Source organism: Mustelus asterias, chromosome 4, assembly GCF_964213995.1.
Source record: "Mustelus asterias chromosome 4, sMusAst1.hap1.1, whole genome shotgun sequence".
NCBI lineage: Eukaryota > Metazoa > Chordata > Chondrichthyes > Carcharhiniformes > Triakidae > Mustelus > Mustelus asterias.
Window position 1 is genome coordinate 454226 of NC_135804.1, and position 24840 is coordinate 479065.

The following is a 24840-nucleotide window of genomic DNA, read 5'->3' on the forward strand; positions in this document are numbered from 1 at the left end:
ATTACTGTGAAAATCCCCAAGTCGTCACACTCTGGTGCCTGTCCGGGTACACTGAGGGAGACTTTAGCATGGCCAATTCATCTAACCAGCACGTCTTTCTGAATGTGGGAGGAAACTGGAGCACCCGGAGGAAACCCATGCAGATAAGGGACGAACGTACAGACTCTGCACAGACAGTGACCCAAGCCGGGAATGGAACTCGGGTCCCTGGTGCTGTGAGGCAGCAGTGCTAATCACTATACCACCATGCCATCCTGTGTGTGTGCATCTTTACATGTGTATATGTTTGTGTATGTGTATATTTTTATGTGTATGTTTATATATTTGAATGTAGTTGAAGTTTATTAGTCACAAGTAAGGCTTACATTAACACTGCAATGAAGTTACTGTGAAATTCCCCTAGCCGCCACACTCCGGCGCCAGTTCGAGTCAATGCACCTAACCAACACGTCTTTCGGGGAGGAAATCGCAGCACCCGGAGGAAACCCACGCAGACATGGGGAGAACGTGCAGGTTCTACACAGTGACCCAAGCCAGGATTCGAACCCGAGTCCCTAGCGCTGTGAGGCAGCAGTGCTAACCAGTTGCCACTGTGCTGCCCACATCATGCTGCCTCATTGTCCCACAGGAGCAGGCTGAGAGTAAGGGAGTGTGTTCCTGCATGTGATTTATTTATTTATTTTTCAGTTAAATTTGTGTTAAAAATCAGAGGTTTTTTTTCCAAAACAGGAAGTAGGCCCAGGAGAAGCCTGGGAAGGTTTTTGGAGGGTTTAAAAGTAGGCCGTACTTTTGAGTGGGCAGCGTCGGGAGCGGGCAGTGGAGTGAGTGGGAAGTAGAGTGAGAGCTGACGGGCTTTGGCTCATCGGGCTTCGGCGTAAACAGGCAGAGGTGGGGTAGGTTTAGACAGTTTTTCCTGTGTCATTGGAAGAAAGGGGGAATTATGATTGTGAGGCCAGTTTGTTGTTCTCAGTGTCTGATGTGGGAGGTCCTGGAGTCAGCTCGCCTCCCGGACGTCCATATCTGCGCCAGGTGCGTCGAGCTGCAGCTCTTAAGGGACCGCGTTGGGGAACTGGAACTGCAGCTCAATGACCTTTGTCTGGTTAGGGACAATGAGGAGGTGATAGATAGGAGTTACAGACAGGTGGTCACACCGGGGCCACGGGAGACAGACAAGTGGGTCACGGTTAGGAAGGGGAAGGGGAAAGGTCAGGTACTAGAGAGTACCCCAGTGGCTGTGCCCCTTAACAATACGTACTCCTGTTTAAGTACAGTTGGGGGGAGCAGCCTACCTGGGGGAAGCAACAGTGGCCGTGCCTCCGGGGCAGAGTCCGGCCCGGCAGCTCAGAAGGGTAGGGAAAGGGAGGATGAGCAAACTGACCACAGCACCAAGGTACAGGGAGCCGTCCTAGTGGGGGGAGAAATAAAAAATGTCGTAGAAATTGGGGATAGTACACTTTTGGATGCTGTTGGGGGGGACGACTTAGCAGGGGTAAGCCATGGTGTACAGGTCACTGGCTCAGAGTCTGTCCTTGTGGCTCAGAAGGGAAGGGGGGAGAGGAGTAGAGGATTAGTCATTGGGGACTCCATAGTTAAAGGGACGGATAGGAGATTCTGCGAGAACGAGAGAGACTCGCGGTTGGTGTGTTGTCTCCCAGGAGCCAGAGTCCACGATGTCTCGGATCGTGTTTTCGATATCCTTAAGGGGGAGGGGGACCAGCCCCAAGTTGTGGTTCACAGAGGCACTCAAGACATAGGTAGGAAAAGGGATGGGGATGTAAGGCAGAAATTCAGGGAGTTAGGGTGGAAGCTTAGGGCTAGAACAAACAAAGTTGTTTTCTCTGGTTTGTTACCCGTGCCACGTGATAGTGAGGAGAGGAATAGGGAGAGAGAGCAGTTGAACACGTGGTTACAGGGATGGTGCAGGAGGGAGGGATTCAGATACCTGAACAATTGGGGCTCTTTCTGGGGTAGGTAGGACCTCTACAAACAGAATGGTCTGCACTTGAACCAGAGGGGTACCAATATCCTGGGGGGGAAATTTGCTAATGCTCTTCGGGATGGTTTAAACTAATTCAGCAGGGGGGTGGGTACCTGAATTGTAGCTCCAGTGTACAGGAGGTTGAGAGTAGTGAGGTCATGGATGAGGTTTCAGAGTCGCAGGAGTGTACTGGTAGGCAGGAAGGCGGTTTGAAGTGTGTATACTTCAACGCCAGGAGCATCCGGAATAAGGTGGGTGAGCTTGCAGCATTGGTTGGTACCTGGGATTTTGATGTTGTGGCCATCTCGGAGACATGGATAGATCAGGGACAGGAATGGTTGTTGCAGGTTCCGGGGTTTAGATGTTTCAGTAAGTGCAGGGAAGGTGGTAAAAGAGGTGGAGGTGTGGCATTGTTAGTCAAGGACAGTATTACGGTGGCAGAAAGGACATTTGATGAGGACTCGTCTACTGAGGTAGTTTGGGCTGAGGTTAGAAACAGGAAAGGAGAGGTCACCCTGTTGGGAGTTTTTTATAGACCTCCGAAAAGTTCCAGAGATGTAGAGGAAAAGATTGCAAAGACGATTCTGGATAGAAGCGAAAGTAACAGGGTAGTTGTACTGGGGGACTTTAACTTTACAAATATTGACTGGAAAAGCTATAGTTCGAGTACTTTAGAGGGGTCGATTTTTGTCCAGTGTGTGCAGGAAGGCTTCCTGACGCAGTACGTAGATAGACCAACAAGAGGAGAGGCCACATTGGATTTGGTACTGGGTAATGAAGCAGGCTAGGTGTTAGATTTGGAGGTAGGTGAGCACTTTGGTGACAGTGACCACAATTCGATTACGTTTACTTTAGCGATGGAAAAGGATAGGTATATACCAAAGGGCAAGAGTTATAGCTGGGGGAAAGGAAATTATGATGCGATTAGGCAAGATTTAGCTGGCATAGGTTGGGGAAGGAAACTGCAGGGGATGGGCACAATTGTAATGTGGAACTTGTTCAAGGAACAGCTACTACGCGTCCTTGATAAGTATGTACCTGTCAGGCAGGGAGGAAGCAGACGTGTGAGGGAACCGTGGTTTACTAAAGAGGTTGAATCTCTTGTGAAGAGGAAGAAGGAGACTTATGTAAAGATGAGACGTGAAGGCTCAGTTTGGGCGCTTGAGAGTTACAAGTTAGCCAGGAAGGACCGAAAGAAAGAGTTAAGAAGAGCCAGGAGGGGACATGAGAAGTCTTTGGCAGGTAGGATCAAGGAAAACCCTAAAGTTTTCTATAGGTATAGAACATAGAACATAGAAAGCCACAGCACAAACAGGCCCTTCGGCCCACAAGTTGCGCCGATCACATCCCCACCTCTAGGCCTATCTATAGCCCTCAATCCCATTAAATCCCATGTACTCATCCAGAAGTCTCTTAAAAGACCCCAACGAGTTTGCCTCCACCACCACCGACGTCAGCCGATTCCACTCACCCACCACCCTCTGAGTGAAAAACTTACCCCTGACATCCCCCCTGTACCTACCCCCCAGCACCTTAAACCTGTGTCCTCTCGTAGCAACCATTTCAGCCCTTGGAAATAGCCTCTGAGAGTCCACCCTATCCAGACCCCTCAACATCTTGTAAACCTCTATCAGGTCACCTCTCATCCTTCGTCTCTCCAGGGAGAAGAGACCAAGCTCCCTCAACCTATCCTCATAAGGCATGCCCCCCAATCCAGGCAACATCCTTGTAAATCTCCTCTGCACCCTTTCAATGGCTTCAACATCTTTCCTGTAATGAGGTGACCAGAACTGCGCGCAGTACTCCAAGTGGGGTCTAACCAGGGTCCTATAAAGCTGCAGCATTATCTCCCGACTCCTAAACTCAATCCCTCGATTAATGAAGGCTAGTACGCCATACGCCTTCTTGACCGCATCCTCCACCTGCGAGGCCGATTTAAGAGTCCTATGGACCCGGACCCCAAGGTCCTTCTGATCCTCTACACTGCTAAGAATGGTACCCTTCATTTTATACTGCTGCTCCATCCCATTGGATCTGCCAAAATGGATCACCACACACTTATCCGGGTTGAAGTCCATCTGCCACTTCTCCGCCCAGTCTTGCATTCTATCTATGTCTCGCTGCAACTTCTGACATCCCTCCAAACTATCCACAACACCACCTACCTTGGTGTCGTCAGCAAACTTACCAACCCATCCCTCCACTTCCTCATCCAGGTCATTTATGAAAAGGTATGTCAGGAGTAAAAGAATGACTCGGGTAAGATTAGGGCCAGTCAAGGACAGGAGTGGGAAGGACAGTTGTGCGTGGAGTCTGAAGAGATAGGAGAGGCACTAAATGAATATTTTTCGTCGGTATTCACACTGGAGAGGGACAGTGTTGTCGAGGGGAGTACTGAGATGCAGGACTGGATGGGATTCATGTTCATGAGGAGGTGTTAGCAATTCTGGAAAGGGTAAAGATAGATAAGTCCCCTGGGCCGGATGGGATTTATCCTAGGATTCTCTGGGAGGCTGGAGAGCAGATTGCAGAGCCTTTAGCTTTGATCTTTGTGTCGTCATTGTCTACTGGAACAGTGCCAGGAGACTGGAGGATAGCAAATGTTGTCCCTTTGTTCAAGAAGGGGAGTAGGGACAACCCTGGTAATTATAGACCGGTGAGCCTTACTTCTGTTGTGGGCAAAGTATTGGAAAGGATTATAAGAGATAGGATTTATAATCACCTAGAAAGGAATAATTTGATTAGGGATAGTCAGCACGGTTTTGTGAAGGGTAGGTCGTGCCTCACAAACCTTATTGAGTTCTTTGAGAAGGTGACCAAAGAGGTGGATGAGGGTAAAGCGGTTGATGTGGTGTATATGGATTTCAGCAAAGCGTTTGATAAGGTTCCCCATGGTAAGCTTTTGCAGAAAATACGGACACATGGGATTGAGGGTGATTTAGTGGTTTGGATCAGGAATTGGCTAGCTGGAAGAAAACAAAGGGTGGTGGTTGATGGAAAATATTCATCCTGGAGTTCAGTTACTAGTGGTGTACTGCAAGGATCTGTTTTGGGGCCACTGCTGTTTGTCATTTTTATTAATGACCTGGATGAGGGCGTGGGAGGATGGATTAGTAAATTTGCGGATGACACTAAAGTCGGTGGAGTTGTAGACAGTGCGGAGGGAAGTGGCAGGTTACAGAGGGACATAGATAAGCTGCAGAGCTGGGCTGAGAGGTGGCAAATGGAGTTTAATGCGGAAAAGTGAGAGGTGATTCACTTTGGAAGGAGTAACAGGAATACAGAGTACTGAGCTAATGGTAAGATAGTGTGGATGAACAGAGGGATCTGGGTGTCCATGTGCATAGATCCCTGAAAGTTGGCACCCAGGTTGATAGGGTTGTTAAGAAGGCGTACGGTGTGGTAGCTTTTATTGGTAGAGGGATTGAGTTTCGGAGCCAGGAGGTCATGCTGCAACTATACAAAACTCTGGTGCGGCCGCATTTGGAGTATTGCGTACAGTTCTGGTCGCCGTATTATAGGAAAGATGTGGAAGTGTTGGAAAGGGTGCAGAGGAGATTTACCAGAATGTTGCCTGGTATGGTGGGAAAATCGTATGAGGAAAGGCTGAGGGGCTTGAGGTTGTTTTCGTTAGAGAGAAGAAAGTTAAGAGGTGACTTAATAGAGGCATACAAGATGATCAGAGGATTAGATAGGGTGGATAGTGAGAGCCTTTTTCCTCGGATGGTGTTGGCTAGCACGAGGGGACATAGCTTTAAATTGAGGGGTGATAGATATAGGACAGATGTTAGAGGTAGGTTCTTTACTCAGAGAGTAGTAAGGGCGTGGAATGCCCTGCCTGCAGCAGTGGTGGACTCGTCAACGTTGAGAGCGTTCAAGTGGTTATTGGATAAACATATGGATGATATTGGAATAGTGTAGATTAGAGGGGCTTTAGATTGGTACCACTGGTCGGCGCAACATTGAGGGCTGAAGGGCCTGTACTGCGCTGGAATGTTCTATGTTCTATGTATGCTTATGTATGTACAATATGTATGTATGTATGTGTACATGTGTGTGTGTTTACTTGGCAGTGGCACAGTTGACATAATCAAGTTGATACACCAGAGTGGTTACAAACTTAAAACAGGGAAGTTTAACAGGGCAGTTTAAATTTTCAGAGTATTCACACCTGCAATATTTGGATGTCCCAGAAGATGGCGCTCAATGTCCAGTGCACTGATCTTGTATCCTCCACTCTTAATAATGTCAACAGAAGTGCGGCCCAGGATCCAGTAAACACCGTCTCTGTAACACACGGTGTCCCCTAAAAAACACAGAACCAGTAAACACCGTCTCTGTAACACACGGTGTCCCCTAAAAAACACAGAACCAGTAAACACCGTCTCTGTAACACACGGTGTCCCCTAAAAAACACAGAACCAGTAAACACCGTCTCTGTAACACACGGTGTCCCCTAAAAAACACAGAACCAGTAAACACCATCCCTGTAATACAGTCCTTGACAGAAAATAATTCTGGACACGGCTCATGGTCACAACCACTGCATCGGACTGCAATTAACTGCAGATGCCTGTGTATGTGTTTGTGCACGTGACTGTGGGTCTGTGCAAATGTCTGTCTATCCATCCAGATGTGCAAAGTGCTGAGCTTCAGGGTTTGACAGAAGGAAATGACAGTGGGAACAAGGCAGTGAAAGGTGTGGTGAAACTGTCTTCACATCCTCTACAGGATACACTGATGGTTTTCTCTTTCTCAGTTGTCACAAGCTCTTTAGTTTCATCACTTTTGCAGAGACTAAATCACAAACATAAATTTATTGAACATGAAGTGATGGATTAGTGCTGAATGTGAACAGAAAAAAAATCACTTCCGCAAACCTAACTCTTTCCGATACCCAAACTCCCCCAATCACAGGCAAACTGGGAATGAGGGAATAGCACAGAAAACACTGAGGTCATCACAGAATATGCAGGGCTTGACAATAAATTATTTGGCAGAGGGTGTGAAACAGTTTGAAGCCTGGATACCTGACAAGGTGACAAGTGAATGCAGCTGGAAGAAGAGCCATTCAACCTGTTAATGGGAGATCCTCCAGCGTAGAGTGACTCAATATCACAGCTTAATGGACAGAAAATGATGAAAACTTGCAATCACTCCCCCAGCTCCTCAAACTGTAAAAGCAAATCCCAGCGAGTGCTCAGCAGAAGCTGATTACAGCAGGTTGCCTGAGTGTTTGATGCTGACACTGTGTGGAATTCTATAATCAGACCCAACTCGAGGGAGGACAGGTACATCGTCCATTGAAATAAATGTCATTAGTGAGCAGCTGGATGCTGCAAATTGATATTTTCTGAAGCACAGCTGGCTCGCTGGGTTTTAACATATTCCAAGCACATTATTATAAATGACTTCTATCCAGCTGCAAACAAACCAAACTTGCAACATCTCTGTAGCAGATTAATCAAACCCTTGCTCCAGTTGAGAAAATAACTAAATAACCAGAAGTGTTGCCTCTGGTTCTGAACTCCAAGCTGTCAGTGGGACACAGGCCACAGTGAATCCTCCAAGGAGACACAGTGCTTGGCAATTTTTTTAACATCACTGTGCCGTAGAATGGGCTTGTGTGGCTTTTGCTACCAAATAAACCTGTTGGACTTTAACCTGGTGTTGTTAAACTTCTTCCTGTAGAATGGGGACAGGGGTTATGTTTTGAGGTGAGATTTCCTGCGTTGTTGGAGTTCTGAGCAGAGATCACAGACTACAATTCACAACATGCCCATGAGGCCTTGCTCAAGTGCGAAGTGGGACATGGAGACAGGCTGTGTGCGCTTGGTCTGGTGTTTCTCTGCTGATACAGAGACTGGGGACGGGGGTTTGCATGGTGGAGTGATGTGAAAACAACCACAGGACTGGGATACAACACATAAGTGAGCCTGCAGGTCAGGAGCTGAGGACAGACAGAGAGGAAGATCAGCTCCACACAGTGCTAGTGCTGCCATTAGCTCTGTGCTGCTGATAACACTGTAGCTCAGAGAAAGCCCAGGGCAGCAGCAGCTCAGTGAAGCTGGCCGTTGGGCAAAAGCAGAGGAGCAGTAGTGTTCTGCTTAGAATAGCCAGATAGCTAGAATTGTGCCAGTTATTAGATGCCTGGGTGCAGTCTCAAGAAACCAGTGGGACGCAGTGTTGGGAGAAGAGATTGTGCGACAGGGAGGTTAGCAGTTATTGGGGCAGTTTGAGCATCTGCTGAGGGAAATCAGAAGCTGTATCGTCAAAAGACAGGAGGTGAAACCCCTCATGAGGACAGAAAGTTTAGAGGATTTTGTGACTCAGTGATGACTCATCTGAGTGAGTTGCTGAGAAATTTGGGGATCTGTAACCTGCAGATTGTGGTGTGCTTGACCACAGTTTGCCTGTTAATTCATGTTTACCCCACGTTAATTCATGTTTACCCCACGTTAATTCTGAACATTAAGAGAAGACAGATAGTGTTGACTGTTTGCTTTGCTGACTTTTGTACAGTAAAATTTCTTCTGTTTATTTGAACAGGCCGGCACAGTGTTAGCACTGCTGCCTCACAGCACCAAGAACCCGGGTTTGATTCTGGCCTTGGGTCACTGTCTGTGTGGAGTTTGCATTCTCTCCGTGTCTGCGTGGGTTTCCTCCGGGTGCTCCGGTTTCCTCCCACACTCCAAAGTTGTGTTGGTTTGGTGGATTAGCCAAATAAATCCGTGGAGTTACAGGGATGGGGTGGGCAGGGGAGCGCAGTGCTGGGTAAGGTACTCTTTCAGAGAGTCGGCGCAGATTCATAAGAACTCGGAGCAGGAGTAGACCATCTGGCTCCTCGAGCCTGCTCTGCCATTCAATAAGATCATGGCTGATCTTTTTGTGGACTCAGCTCCACTTACCCGCCCGCTCACCATAACCCTTAATTCCTTTACTGTTCAAAAATGTATCTATCCTTGCCTTAAAAACATTCAATGAGGTAGCCTCAACTGCTTCACAGGGCAGGGAATTCCACAGATTCACAACCCTTTGTGTGAAGAAGTTCCTCCTCAACTCAGTCCTAAATCTGCTTCCCCTTATTTTGAGGCTATGCCCCCTAGTTCTAGTTTCACCCGCCAATGGAAACAACTTCCCTGCTTCTATCTTATCTATTCCCTTCATAATCTTATATGTTTTCAATGGGGTTCCAGCACTGTAGGGATTCTATGGTTCTGTAGGGATTTTAAAACCATGGAATCTTGTAGCCTTATTCTCTGAGTAAGTAATTACAATTCCAAATTCCATCTACTTTACAACAAAAGTTACTGTTTCCTAACCAGTTCATAATAAAGTCTGAGAATCTGGTCTGGGATCATAAAAGTCAATAATAAATGACGAGGAAAAAATTCGGACCCAACAATACAAAAGAAGCCAGTGCCTTATCGATGTTGCATAGAGATCATCAGCACAAGGGAACATCCCAAATCATCCGGACAGGAATAGCAACTTTCCAAACTCACATAAACAGGAAATCCTCTTTTCCCAAACAATAATGTCTGGAGAGAAGTATGCAATGCAGTCTCCCAGGGATTGTACTGGGATTATGGCTCTCTCAGTTAATAAATTTACTGGATTTAGGTTCAGGTAGCAAAATGCTGAAGTTTGTAAGTGATACAAAACTTGGCAACACAGCAAATAGTGAGAAGGGTTGTAGTAAACTTCAGGACATTGACAGCCTAGTGAACTGGATAGACATAAGGAATACACAATTTAAAGTGTGAAGAACTTCAGGAGAAAAAAACTGAAAGGTGATATAATCTGAACTGTATGATTTTACAGGGAAGCAGCAGCAAAACCACCTGGGACTCTTGTTCACAAATATCATTGAAGGTGGCAGGACAAGTTGGTGTTAATTTTAAAAGATGACCATGCACATCTTCCATGGTGTTTGGCTGTATGGATGACTGCTATGGTTGTGAAATTACTGTCTCTTTAAGAAATATATTTATATCATGTTTCTTGTAAGAGGCAGCATTTGGTTCAAGGATTCAATTTGTCTGAAAGGACATCGAGCTCCATGCCGAGACTGCAGGATAATAACTCATTTTAGCTAATGGTGTCTTTGTCTAAACAGAGTTAATGCATTTTTGTTTACTTGATTTTCCCCTGGTGTTTCAGAGTAGGGTTTTGATAGAGACCGAGTCATGTGCTAATGGGAGGAGCTAAGCTTGCAGGAAAGATGCACAGTTTCTCTTTTATTTTTAAAAACAAGCAGTTTATTGCCAGGTTCTGAAAGAAACAAAATGTGAATTTCTGTCTCTCTCCCCCCAGAAGTACTCTGAGAATTCTGGGACTGTAACCCAAGTATAAGCACGTAAGCCTGTGGTTTGCTAACTGATTTTGAAGAAGGATTTTAAATCTGTAAGAGGAATAGTGTTTGAATTGGAACTCATAGGGATAGGTTAGCAGTTAAGAATTGTATCTCGTCATGTTTAAGTATTGTTCAATTGTTAAATGTTAAGCTAATTAATGTTATAGTTAATCTGTGTTGTTAAATAAAATTTGTTTTAATAAAAGCTCCCTAGTTTGTCAGCAGAATCATAGAATAGAATCATAGGATCCCTACAGTGCAGGAGGAGGCCATTCAGCCCATCGAGTCTGCACCGACCACAATCCCACCCAGGCCCTATCCCTATAACCCCATGCATTTACCATAGTTAGTCCCCCTGACGTTAAGGGGCAATTTAGCATGGCCAATCCACCTAACCCGCACATCTTTGGACGGTGGGAGGAAACCGGAGTACCTGGAGGAAACCCACGCAGACATGGGGAGAACATGCAAACATCACACAGACAGTGACCCAAGCCGGGAATCGAACACAGGTCCCTGATGCTGTGAGGCAGCAGTGCTAACCACTGTGCCACCGTGTCACCCCCTGGAGTGTATCATTACATCCTCATATTAGTGTCAGAATAGCACATTGTTGGGGTCCAGTCTGATTTCATAGTATACCTTGGGATTTCTGAGCTCCTACCCTAACAATGTCAGCTTGTGTCTGGAAGGTTCTACTGCCAATAGGACAGCATACCTGCAGGTGACTGTTTTGGACGAGCTGTAGTTTGGGATTTCCTGTCCTTGTTTCTTCTCCTGACTCTGATATCGCTTCTGTCCGAGGGAGACCGTACTGTTATTTTTAGTTGCACCTTATCACCTTGCTGGTCATGCAGCCAGAATTCCTGGCACTCGTTTATCACAGTGAATCTTGTCGAAAGCTAGAGTCTGGGGCACACTCTCATGATGGTCGGAAGAAATGCTCCAAGAATTTAAGTCAATATCAAAACTCCTAAAGTGAAGCATTTGGATAGACTATCTGTAGTGCTCTCTTTAACTGCCATGAGAGCACACCTCAAAACAGAGAAAGTTTGGGACAGATTTAATAGAGATGTTTAAAATTATGTGATGAGGCAACGTCATTGAATAGTTTTAAGGCAGAAGTAGATAGATTCTTGACTAACAAGGGAGTCAAGAGTTATTGGGGGATAGGCAGGAAAGTGAAGCTGAGGCCACAATCAGATCAGCCGTGTTCTTATTGAATGGTGAAGCAGACCCAAGGGGCTGAATGGCCTACTCCTGCTCCCAATTCAGACTGTTATGAGTTCAATTCATTGTGTCCCTGGTGCTAAGTTAGCAGTCTGTGGAAATTGTAACGTTTAACATTGGGTGTTCCAATGCTCGTCATATTGGTTCCTGCCTGTAACAAGGGTGGGAGCCTCTGGGAGTGTTTTGATAGGTCAACAGATTATTTCGAGCGTTAGTGCACAGCTCTTCTTAAGACAGTCATTTTCGGAAAGACTGCCTGCAAGTGTCACAGAAGCAGGGACAGGAACAGAAGCCAGTTAAGCTATGGAGCTGAGGGGAGCAGGCTTTAGGTAACTGGACCATTGGGGCAAATGTACCCCTTTGGAGCAATGGTAATTTGTTTAGCAAGGCCATTGATCTGAAAGTGTGACTGTTAACTCGGAGGAGTTGAGAAGAGGCTCAGGGGAAAGCCTGAGAGAGACAAATAGCTGGATACAGCCAGGAGACAATTGATTGGAGAAACAGGGGCACTGCCTGAACAGTGAAGGTAGCTGTTTAGCAAAGAGCTGAAAGTACACAAGCAGAGGCTGAAGACTCAAGGAATCCAGGGAGAAGAATTCTCAGGTGAGATTATTACCCTCTGAGGTTGACCATTGTTAAAGCCATCCAAGTGGGGATGACACTTGAAGAGGATTCCAAGGAGAGATCTTCGAAGGTGAAGCTGGGAATCCCTTGAAAGACGAAGTTTCAGTGATATTGGTTGATTCACCCAATGGGACTAATATCTGGGGGATTTGAGTGTGAAATGCATGGACTCTATCTTGGTTGCATTTGTCATTTACTCTGTACTGTGGTGCGTTCAACCACAGTCCAACTGTGAATTTAAGTATGATAAGTATCTCATACTTATCCTGAATGTTAGAGTATAAGAAATATATTGTAAATTGTTTTATCTTTCTGAATTTGAATAGAAAGTTTTTTTTTGTTTGTTCAAACCTTCGCAATCTTGTGGTTTGATTCCAAAGTCGTGAAACTCGACCTTTATCTACTTTAAACAAAACTTCATTAATCTCTAACCGGATCTCCCAAGTTCTGGCTCTGGCCAAGGCTCATAACAGAACGTTACATGTGGAGTTTTAATAGAACATGTTTGTGGGATGGTACCCAGAGGTTAAAGATTTTAAATAATTGGTAAAAGATTTAGAGGAGAAATGTTTTTATAAAGTTTGTTTATTAGTCACAAGTAGGCTTACATTAACACTGCAATGAAGCTACTGTGAAAATCCACTAGTCGCCACACTCCGATGCCTGTTCAGGTACACTGAGGGAGAACTTAGCACGGTCAATGCACCTAACCAGCACATCTTTCGGACTGTGAGAGAAAATCAGAGCACCCGGAGGAAACCCATGCAGACATGGGGAGGACGTGCAGACTCCGTACAGACAGTGACCCAAGCCGGGAATCGAACCTGGGTCTCTGGCGCTGTGAGGCAGCAGTGCTAACCACTGTGCCACTATGCCCCTCCAGACCACTGCTAAGATTTGCAGGGACCTATTTTATAGGGTATGGGGAAAGGTCTGGGGAATGGGATTGAATTCTTTCAAATAGCTAGCACAAACATGGTGGGCCGAACAACCTCCATCTGTGATGTAAAATTCTATGATTGTGTGATCCTAATCCAGATCGGGAGAGCAAGAGGCCTAAAAATTGTCCCCTATATCACAAAACAATTTATTACAGGAAACGGCTATTTGGCACGTCATGCCGGTGGCCACTCTGAAAAAGCTATCCAATTAATCCCACAGCCCTGCACTTTCCCCACAGCCCTGCACTTTCCCCACAGCCCTGCACTTTCCCCACAGCCCTGCACTTTCCCCACAGCCCTGCACATTTTTCCTCACTGAACATTTATCCAATCTCCTTTCGAAAGTTCTAATGGAATCAGCTTGCATTGCCCATTGAGGCAATAACTTCTGTATCATAACTACATCTCTTGACCTTATCCTAAACTCCCAAACAATCATAGTCCCAATCCCATGATAAATTTGCCCCATCTCACATTCTATTTCCATGTTTTCCTGAGCTGAGGCTTTTTGCTAACTTGCATCATGCCCCAATGAATCGATCCTCAGTGACATTCTACATCACACTTTTTTCCCATTTATTCTTTTTCTCTGTGTTTGATGAGTTCTGATTATAATGCAGACAGCCTGATGAAAGGCCCCTGGATAATTTGCTGGGAGCAGAATGCAGGGTGCCTTGTTAATTACTTCCGCAACATACGGTTTTGTTATCAAGCTGCTGAGACTTCATTAGTAAGCTTCCAGTGAAGCAGAAAAATCTCTAATGCAGAAGGAAAGTACACAGTAAATGGTAGAGCCCTTAGAAATATTAGCATACAGAGGGATTTAGGCGTGCAGATCCACATTACCTGAAGGTGGCAACTCAGGTGGACAAGGTGGTCAAGAAAACGTGTAGTATGCTGGCCTTCATTGGTCAGGGTGTTGAGTATAGGAATTGGAAAATCATGTTGTAGCTGTATAAGACTTTGGTTAGGCCACATTTGGAGTATTGTCTACAATTCTGGTCCCACACTACCGGAAGGATGTTGATGCATTGGAAAGAGTGCAGAAGAGATTTACCAGGATGTTGCCTGGTTTGGAGGATACGAAATATGAAGAAAGGTTGAACAAACTTGGATTGTTTTCATTGGAGCGTTGGAGGACGAGGGGGGACCTGATAGATTATGATAGGCTTGGATGGAGTGGATAGTCAGAATCCTTTTCCCAGAGTTGAAGGGTCAATTGCTTGGGGGCATAGGCCAAAAACGAAGGGGGGAAAAGTTTAAAAGAGATGGAAGGGGCAAGTTTTTCACACAGAGGGTGGTGAATGCCTGGAACGCGCTGCCAGAGGAGGTGGTGGAAGCAGATTCTAAAACAATGTTCAAGAGGCATCTGGATAGATACATGAATCGGCAGGGAATGGAGGGATATGGACCATGTAGAGGCAAGAAAATATTGGATTAGAGAGGCATCTGTGCTGGCACAGACTTGGTGGACTGAAGGGCTTGTTTCTGTGCTGTACCATTCTTTGTTCTGTCAAATGAGGAAAAGACTGGAAGAGTCACAGGGAGGGAGTTACTGACTGGTGGAATTGTCCCTCAAACAAACAATAATGAATCCTATTATTCTCTTGCTCACAAAGATCATTATTCTTTAACTCTTTATGGTATTAATTACCCCCCGAGAATGCGCAGCACCGAGCTTCCAAACACACATCCAGATCATCGCTAACACTGAATATTTCCATCTTCGTACCAATGCCTGACTTCACCCATCTCACTTCATCCATCTCGGAGACCCTTGTCCATGCCTTTTTTCACTATTTCAGTGCATTCTTGGGAGATGTCTCACATTCCAATCTCCATAAACTTCACCGTCGCTGGGTCAAAATCCTGGAATCCCCTTCCTATCAGCACCGTGATATGGAACAGGAGTTTGAGTTCTAAATTGGGACAAGGACAATTTTTTTAAATGAGTGATTTAGACAAAGTGGACCGGAACAGCTGCTTGAAGGTAAATCAGGGTTGGAGCAGTTGCAGGCATTCCAAGGGGAGATTCATGGGGTTAGAGTCAGTCATAGAGTTGTACAGCGTAGAAAAGGCCCTTCGGCCCGTGTCCGCACTGACAATATCTACCACTAAAATAATGCTAATCCCATTTTCCTGCACTTGTCCCATAGGATGTTCCAAATACTTTTTAACGGTTGAGGTTTCCAGCCTCCACTATCTTCCCAGGCAGAACATTCCAAATTCTCACCAGCCTCTGAGTGAAAACAAATCTCAAATTCCCACTGAATCTCCTGCCCCTAACCCTAAAGCTGTGCCCCCTCGTGATTGACCCCTTAACCAAGGGGAACAGCTGCTTCCGACTCACCCTGTCCACACCCCTCATAATCTTATACACCTCAATCATAAACCTCCTCAGCCTTCTCTGCTCTAAAGAAAACAATCCAAGCCTATCCCATCCCTTATAACTCAAATGCTCCGTCCCAGTCAACATCCTGGTGAACCTCCCAAGAGTAAACATGTTCCCACAAAGTAAAATGGGTGGGATGATCAAACCTAGGGCTTCGTGGATATCAAGGTATTTACAGATGAGGCAGAAAAGGAAAGCTTATGTTAGCCACCGAGAACTGAAAACTACAGAAAGCCAAGTGGAGTATAGAAAGTGCAGGGGTGAAATCAAAAAGGAAATTAGGAAAGCAAAGACAGGGCATGAAAGAATATTGGCAAGCAGAATCAAGGGGAAGTCAAAGCTATTTTATCAATACATTAAGAGTAAGAGGATAACTGGAGCTGGATGAACTTCGGATCATTCGGAAGGCAGAGGTGGCCACAGATAGAAGCTTCAGGGATGTAGTTACTCCAAGGAATGAAGCTAGATGGGTGGCGGTGAGAGGGGCTGGGAGGAAGCGGGGGCGGGGGGGGGGGGGGGGGCGTTGGTCCTACCAGTGGTAAGCCAAGGTGACCGGATCTCCAGCACTGAGTCCGTCCCTGTGGCTCAGAAGGGAAAGGGGGAGAGCAGGAGAGCAATAGTTATTGGGGACTCGTTAGTTAGAGGGACAGATAGGAGGTTTTGTGGCAGCGAAAGAGACTCACGGATGGTATGTTGCCTCCCGGGTGCCAGGGTCTGAGATGTCTCGGACCGTGTTTTCAGGATCTTTAAGGGGGAGGGGGAACAGTCAAAAGTCGTGGTACACATCATTACCAACGACATAGGTAAGAGAAGGGATGGGGATTTAAAACAGGAATTTAGGGAGCTCGGGTGGAAGCTGAGAGCCAGGACAAACCATGTTGTCATTTCTGGTCTGTTGCCGGTGCCACGTGATAGTGAGTTGAGGAACAGGGAGAGAGTGCAGATAAACATGTGGTTGCAGGGATGGTGTAGGAGGGAGGGTTTCAGATACGTGGATAATTGGAACACATTCTGGGGAAGGTGGGACCTGTACAAACAGGGCGGGTTGCACCTGAACCAGAGGGGCACCAATATTCTGGGAGGGAAATTTGCTACGGCTCTTCGGGGGGGTTTAAACTAATTTGTCAGGGGGATGGGAAAAGGAGCTGTAGTCCAGAAGCCAGTGTTGAGTGTAGTGAGGGACTGAGGAAGGTATCAAGGTCGCAGGAGTGTACCGGCGAGCAGGAAGGTGGGTTGAAGTGTGTCTACTTCAATGCAAGGAGCATCTGGAATAAGGTAGGTGAACTTGGAGCGTGGATTGGTACTTGGGACTACGATGTTGTGGCCATTACGGAGACATGGTTAGAACAGGGACAGGAATGGTTGTTGGAAGTTCCGGGGTATAGATGTTTCAGTAAGAGTAGGGAAGGTGGTAAAAGAGGTGGAGGAGTAGCATTGTTAATCAAGGATAGTTTAACGGCTTCAGAAAGGCAGTTTGAGGGGGATCTGCCTACTGAGGTAATATGGGCTGAAGTTAGAAATAGGAAAGGAGTGGTCACGTTGTTTCTATAGGCCCCCAAATAGTAATAGAGATGTGGAGGTCACAGGATAGTTGTCATGGGTGATTTTAACTTTCCAAATATTGATTGGAACTTTTATAGGTCGAATAGTTCAGATGGGGCAGTTTTTGTAGTGTGTGCAGGAGGGTTTCCTGACACAATATGTGGATAGGCCGACAAGAGGTGGGGCCACATTGGACTTGGTACTGGGAAATGAACAGGGACAAGTGTTAGATTTGGTTGTGGGAGAGCACTTTGGAGATAGTGACCACAATTCCGTGTCTTTCATTATTGCAATGGAGAGGGATAGGGCCATACGGCAGGGCAAGGTTTATAATTGGGGGAGGGATAATTATGATGCGATTAGGCAGGAATTAGGGGGCATAAGATGGGAACACGAACTCTCAGGGAAAGGCACAAATGAAAAGTGGAGCTTGTTCAAGGAACAAATACTGCGTGTCCTTTGATAGGTATGTCCCTGTCAGGCAGGGAGGAAATGGCCGAGTAAGGGAACCATGGTTCACAAAAGAGGTTGAATGTCTTGTCAAGAGGAAAAAGGAAGCGTATGCAAGGATGAGAAAATAAGGTTCAGTTGGGTCGCTTGAGGGTTACAAGGTAGCAAGGAATGAACTAAAAAAAGGGCTTCGGAGAGCTAGGAGGGGGCATGAGAAGTCCTTGGCGGGTCGGATCAAGGAACACCCCAAGGCTTTTTACTCTTATGTGAGGAATAAAAGAATGACCAGGGTGAGATTAGGGTCGGTCAAGGACAGTAGTGGGAACTTGTGCATGGAGTCAGAAGAGATAGGAGAGGCAATGAATGAATACTTTTCTTCAGTGTTCACCAAGGAGAGGGGCCATGTTTTTGAGGATGAGTGTGAGATACAGGCTGATAGGCTGGAGGAGGTAGATGTTCTGAGGGAAGATGTATTAGCAATTTTGAAAAACCTGAGGGTCGATAAGTCCCCTGGGCCAGATGAGATATGTCCTCGGATTCTTTGGGAGGCAAGGGATGAGATTGCAGAGCCTTTGGCTTTGATCTTTGGGTCCTCACTGTCCACGGGGATAGTGCCAGAGGACTGGAGAGTGGCGAATGTTGTTCCTCTGTTCAAGAAAGGAAATAGGAATGACCCTGGTAATTATAGGCCGGTTAGTCTTACTTCGGTGGTCGGTAAGTTGATGGAAAAGGTCCTGAGGGATAGGATTCATGACCATTTGGAAAGGTGCAGCATAATCCGGGATAGTCAACACGGATTCGTGAAGGGTAAGTCTTGCCTCACAAATGTGATTGAATTCTTTGAGGAGGTAACTAAGTGTGTAGATGAAGGTAGAGCAGTTGATGTCATATACATGGATTTTAGTAAGGCGTTTGATAAGGTCCCCCACGGTCGGCTCATGAAGAAAGTAAGGAGGTGTGGGATAGAGGGAAATTTGGCCGATTGGATAAGTAACTGGCTATCTAATAGAAGTCAGAGGGTGGTGGTGGATGGAAAATTTTCAGACTGGAGACTAGTGACCAGCGGTGTACCACAGGGATCAGTGCTGGGTCCTCTGCTCTTTGTGATTTTTATCAATCACTTGGAGGAAGGGGCTGAAGGGTGGGTCAGTAAATTTGCTGATGACACCAAGATTGGTGGAGTAGTGGATGAGGTGGAGGGCTGTTGTAGGCTGCAAAGAGACATTGATAGGATGCAGAGCTGGGCCGAAAAATGGCAGATGGAGTTTAACCCTGATAAGTGCAAGGTAATTCATTTTGGTAGGACAAATTTGAATGCGGATTACAGGGTCAACGGTAGGGTTCTGAGGAATGTGGAGGAACAGAGAGATCTTGGAGTTCATATCCACAGATCTCTGAAAGTTGCCACTCAGGTGGATAGAGCCGTGAAGAAGACCTATAGTGTGTTAGCGTTTATTAACAGCGGGTTTGAGTTTAAGAGCCGTGGGGTTATGCTGCAACTGTACAGGACCTTGGTGAGACCACATTTGGAATATTGTGTGCAGTTCTGGTCACCTCACTATAAGGAGGATGTGGAAGCATTGGAGAGAGTGCAGAGGAGATTTACCAGGATGCTGCCTGGTTTGGAGGGTAGGTCTTATGAGGAAAGGTTGAGGGAGCTAGGGCTTTTCTCTTTAGAGCAGAGGAGGCTGAGAGGTGACTTAATAGAGCTTTATAAGATGATGAGGGGGATAGATAGAGTGGACGTTCAGCGACTATTTCCTCGGGTGGATGTAGCTGTTACTAGGGGGCATAACTATAAGGTTCATGGTGGGAGATATAGGAGGGATGTCCGAGGTAGGTTCTTTACTCAGAGAGTGGTTGGGGTGTGGAATGGACTGCCTGCTGTGATAGTGGAGTCGGACACTTTAGGAACTTTCAAGCGGTTATTGGATGGGCACATGGAGCACACCAGAATGATAGGGAGTGGGATAGCTTGATCTTGGTTTCGGACAAAGCTCGGCACAACATCGAGGGCCAAAGGGCCTGTACTGTGCTGTACTGTTCTATGTTCTAACTGAGGGAAGAGTAGGGTCATAGCCATAGAGGTTTACAGTATTGAAACAGGCCCTTTGGCCCAACTTGTCCATGCTCCCCAGTTTTGACCACTAAGCTAGTCCCAATTGCCTGCATTTGGCCCATATCCCTCTATACTCATCTTACCCATGTAACTGTCTAAATGCTTTTTGAAAGATAAAATTGTACCTGCCTCTACTACTACCTGTGGCAGCTTGTTCCACTCACCACCCTCTGTGGAAAAAATGCCCCTTTTGTATCTCTCCCCTCTCACCTTAAACCTATGTCCTCTACTTTTAGACTCCCCGACCTTTGGGAAAGGATGTTGACTATCTAGCTGATCTATGCCCCTCATTATTTTATAGACTTCTCTATAAGATCACCCCTCAGCCTCTTGGGAAAAAAGTCCCAGTCTATCCAGCCTCTCCTTATAACTCAAACCATCAAGTCCCAGTAGATCCTAGTAAATCTTTTCTGCACTCTTCCTAGTTTAATAATATCCTTTCTATAATAGGGTGACCAGAACTGTACACAGTATTCCAAGCATAGCCTTACCAATGTCTTGTACAACTTCAACCACTGTTCACCTTTGGCTCAACTTTCAAGGAGCTATGAACCTGTAGTCCTAGATCTCTTTGTTCTATAACTCTCCCCAACGCCCCACCATTAACTGAGTAAGTCCTGCCCCGATTCGATCTACCAAAATGCATCACCTCACATTTATCTAAATTAAACTGCCATTCATCAGCCCACTGACCCAATTGATCAAGATCCTGTTGCAATCCTAGATAACCTTCTTCACTGTCCACTTAATCACCAATCTTGGTGTCATCTGCAAACTTACTAACCATGCCCCATAAATTCTCATCCAAATCATTAACATAAATGACAAATAACAGTGGACCCAGCACCGATCCTTGAGGCACACCGCTGGTCACAGGCCTCCAGTTTGAAAAACAACCCTCTACAACCACCCTCTGTCTTCTGTCGTCAAGCCAATTTTGTAAGCAACTGGCTACCTCACTCTGGATCCCATGAGATTTAACCTTATGCAACAACCTACCATGCGGACCTTGTTAAAGGCCTTGCTAAAGTTCATGTCGACAATGTCGACTGCACTGCCTCATCTACCTTCTTGGTTACCCCTTCAAAAAACTCAATCAAATTCGTGAGACACGATTTTCCACTCACAAAGCCATGCTGACTGTCCCTAATCACTCCTTGCCTCTCTAAATGCCTGTGGATCCTGTCTCTCAAAATACCTTCTAACGACTTACCCACTACAGACGTCAGGCTCACTGGCCTGTAGTTCCCAGGCTTTTCCCTGCAGCCCTTCTTAAACAAAGGCACAACATTTGCTACCCTCCAATCTTCAGGCACCTCATCCGTGACTATCGATGATTCAAATATCTGTGTTAGGGGACCCGCAATTTCCTTCCTAGCCTCCCACAATGTCCTGGGATACACTTCATTAGGTCCCGGGGATTTATCTACCTTGATGCACTTTAAGACTTCCAGCACCTCCTTCTCTGTTATATGTACACTCCTCAAGACATCACTATTTATTTCTCCAAGTTCCTTAACATCCATGCCTTTCTCAACAGTAAATATTGATGAGAAATATTCATTTAGAATCTCACCCATCTCTTGTGGATCCGTACATAGATGACCTTGTTGATCCTTAAGAGGCCCTACTCTCTCCCTAGTTACTCTTTTGGCCCATTTGTATTTGTAGAAGCTCTTTGGATTCTCCTTTGCTTTATCTGCCAAAGCAATCTCGTGTGCCCTTTTTGCCCTCCTAATTTCTCTCTTAAACTACTTCCTTGTAAAAGTATGTAGATATGCAGCACAGGAACTGCAACACTGATGCTTCAGCTTGGTGTAAGGATGTGAGTGCAGATTGTGAGGGTTCCCTTGGTCCTGTGATTTGACGATCTGGGAACCATGCCAATGAGAAACTTCTACATACTTTATTGTTGTAGCTGCATCTGACTGTGAGACATCACCTCGTGCTGCATCAGTGAGCCCATCTCCTCACATGAATCACACATTTCATTTCAGTCTATTATCCAAAATAAATCATAAATATTTCAATTTTATATCTCCCAACCATCAATTAACTTCAGCAGCAGACTACCAGGGAAGACTGATATAGTAAACAGGACTTCAAACTTCAGCAGCAGACTACCGAGCAAGATTGATACAGTAAACAGGGACTTCAAACTTCTCGGCTTCAGTACTACTGACTATACACAACCTGGAGGAGCTCGAGAAGGGGAGCAGGGGAGGAGGGGGGCATGGGGAGAGCTGGCGGAGTGGGAGAGAAGAGGAAAGGGCAGTGGAGAGAGCAGGAAGGATGGGGGAGGGGACAAAAAGGGAGAAGGATATGCCAGTAGGTGCCAAATTGGCTCAGGTTGCTCACGTCATCATCCGAGTTAAATGAAGTGTGCAATTATAAAATTATTCATGGGAAGTGGGTGTTGCTGGTGAAACCACAATGTGTTATTCATCCCAAATTATCCTCGACACAGTGGCAGTAAGCAGGCTTTTTGAACCCTGGAGAAGCTGCAATCCATGTGGTGTATGTACACCCATAGTGCTGCTAGGAAAGGAGTTCCACAGGATTTTGACCCAGCGACGATGAAGGAATGGTGATATAGTTCCATTGTACAAAGAACCCCCAGCTTTTGTCGCGACACTACGGAGTTCCTACAGAAACTCAGCACACATGGAGCAGTTGAACCAGGAGCACTCCTCGTCACAATGGATGTCACGGCACTCTACACCAGCATCCCCCACGATGATGGCATTGCTGCAACGGCCTCAGTACTCAATGCCGTCAACTGCCAGTTTCCAGATGCAATTTTACAACTCATCCGCTTCATCCTGGACCACAATGTCTTCACCTTCAACAACCAGTTCTTCATCCAGACACACAGAACAGCCATGGGGACCAAATTCGCACCTCAATATGCCAACATCTTCATGCACAGGTTCGAACAAGACTTCTTCACCGCACAGGACCTTCAACCGATCGTGTACACTAGATACATCGATGACATTTTCTTCCTTTGGAGTCATGGTGAGCAATCACTGAAACAACTATATGATGACATCAACAAGTTCCATCCCACCATCAGACTCACCATGGACTACTCTCCGAATCGGTTGCATTCTTGGACACACGCATCTCCATTAAGGACGGTCACCTCAGCACCTCACTGTACCGCAAGCCCACGGATAACCTCATGATGCTCCACTTCTCCAGCTTCCACCCTAAACACGTTAAAGAAGCCATCCCCTACGCACAAGCCCTCCGAATACGCAGGATCTGCTCGGATGAGGAGGATCGCAACAGACACCTCCAGACGCTGAAAGATGCCCTCATAAGAACAGGATATGGCGCTCGACTCATCGATCAACAGTTCCGACGCGCCACAGCGATAAACCGCACCGACCTCCTCAGAAGACAAACACGGGACACGGTGGACAGAGTACCCTTCATCGTCCAGTACTTCCCCGGAGCGGAGAAGCTACGGCATCTCCTCCGGAGCCTTCAACATGTCATTGATGAAGACGAACATCTCGCCAAGGCCATCCCCACACCCCCACTTCTTGCCTTCAAACAACCACGCAACCTCAAACAGACCATTGTCCGCAGCAAACTACCCAGCCTTCAGGAGAACAGTGACCACGACACCACGCAACCTTGCCACAGCAACCTCTGCAAGACGTGCCGGATCATCGACACGGATGCCATCATCTCACGTGAGAACACCATCTACCAGGTACACGGTACATACTCTTGCAACTCGGCCAACATGGTCTACCTGATATGCTGCAGGAAAGGATGTCCCGAGGCATGGTACATTGGGGAAACCATGCAGACGCTACGACAATGGATGAATGAACACCGCTCGACAATCACCAGGCAAGACTGTTCTCTTCCTGTGGGGGAACACTTCAGCAGTCACGGGCATTCAGCTTTGGATCTTCAGGTAAGCGTTCTCCAAGGCGGCCTTCACGACACACGACAGCGCAGAGTCGCTGAGCAGAAACTGATAGCCAAGTTCCGCACACGAGGACGGCCTAAACCGGGATGTTGGATTTATGTCACATTATCAGTAACCCCCACAGCTTGCCTCCTGGGCTTGCAGAATCTCGCTAGCTGTTCTGTCTGGAGACAATACACATCTCTTTAACCGGTGTTTAATGCTCCCTCCACCCACATTGTCTGTACCTTTAAGACCTGGCTGGCTTTAGGGATTCGCATTCTAATCAGTATTCTGTAACTTGATGTTGTGTCTCTGTGCACTGTTTGAGTGCACATTTCCACTCCATCTAACGAAGGAGCAGCACTCCGAAAGCTTATGGTATTTGCTACCAAATAAACCTGTTGGACTTTAACCTGGTGTTGTGAGACTTCTTATTGTGTTCACCCCAGTCCAACGCCGGCATCTCCACATCATGATATAGTTCCAAGCAGGATGGTGAGTGACTTGCAGGGGATCTTGCAGATGCTGGTGTTCCCATGCATCTGCTGTCCTTTTCCTACTGAGTGTTAGAGGTCACAGCCACAACAAAAACAGAAAATCTCAGCAAGTCTGACAGCATCTGTGAGGAGAGAGAATAGAGCCAACGTTTTCGTGTCTGGATGACTCTTTGTCAGTCTTCAGTTAAAGGAAGTGGATATTGATCAGCGCACAACACCCGATTTGTGAGTGTTTTAAAATCATCACAAAGACCAAACTGAACCATCTGGTGTAACCCGCTCTAACACACCAGTGTTAACAAGTCCTATGAATTCTTCTTTGACCTTAGGAAAATTTACATATGGCACCGCTCTTGTTTTGAGACTTTTTGGTCGAATATTAGGCTTTACCTCGAGTTTCACTTGAACTCCTTTCATTCAGCCAAGTCTCTTTTTGAATACACTTTCATTTATCCAGAGGGTGCTGTCGGTCTCTTTTGGCATTGACCAGTCTGTTGACAGCACTCCCAGTCAGGCTTTATCTTCTCCAACCATGGTCTCCCAAATAGAGCTGGAAAATTGCCATGGACCACATGGTGAGAGGGGAGAGATACAAAAGTGTCCAGAGGGGCAATCTTTTCCACAGAGGGTGGTGAGTGTCTGGAACAAGCTGCCAGAGACAGTAGTAGAGGCGGGTACAATTTTGTCTTTTAAAAAGTGTTTAGACAGTTACATGGGTACGATGGGTATAGTGGGATATGGGCCAAATGCGGGCAATTGGACTAGCTTAGGGGTTTAAAA

General features: G+C 46.3%; 1 protein-coding gene across 4 annotated transcripts in view; it reads right to left on the bottom strand.

Moving 5' to 3' along the window:
• The window catches only part of acsf3 (acyl-CoA synthetase family member 3), an 84560-nt gene that overhangs the window by 2816 nt on the left and 56904 nt on the right, over positions 1-24840 (bottom strand). For all 4 annotated transcript variants that reach the window (XR_013497681.1, XM_078212081.1, XM_078212082.1 and 1 more), the window contains one exon: positions 6150-6284. Coding sequence is in view for 3 of the 4 variants with exons in the window: in XM_078212081.1 (XP_078068207.1) it covers positions 6150-6284 (135 nt within the window). In the remaining variant the exon portion in view is untranslated. The remainder of the gene's footprint in view (positions 1-6149; positions 6285-24840) is intronic.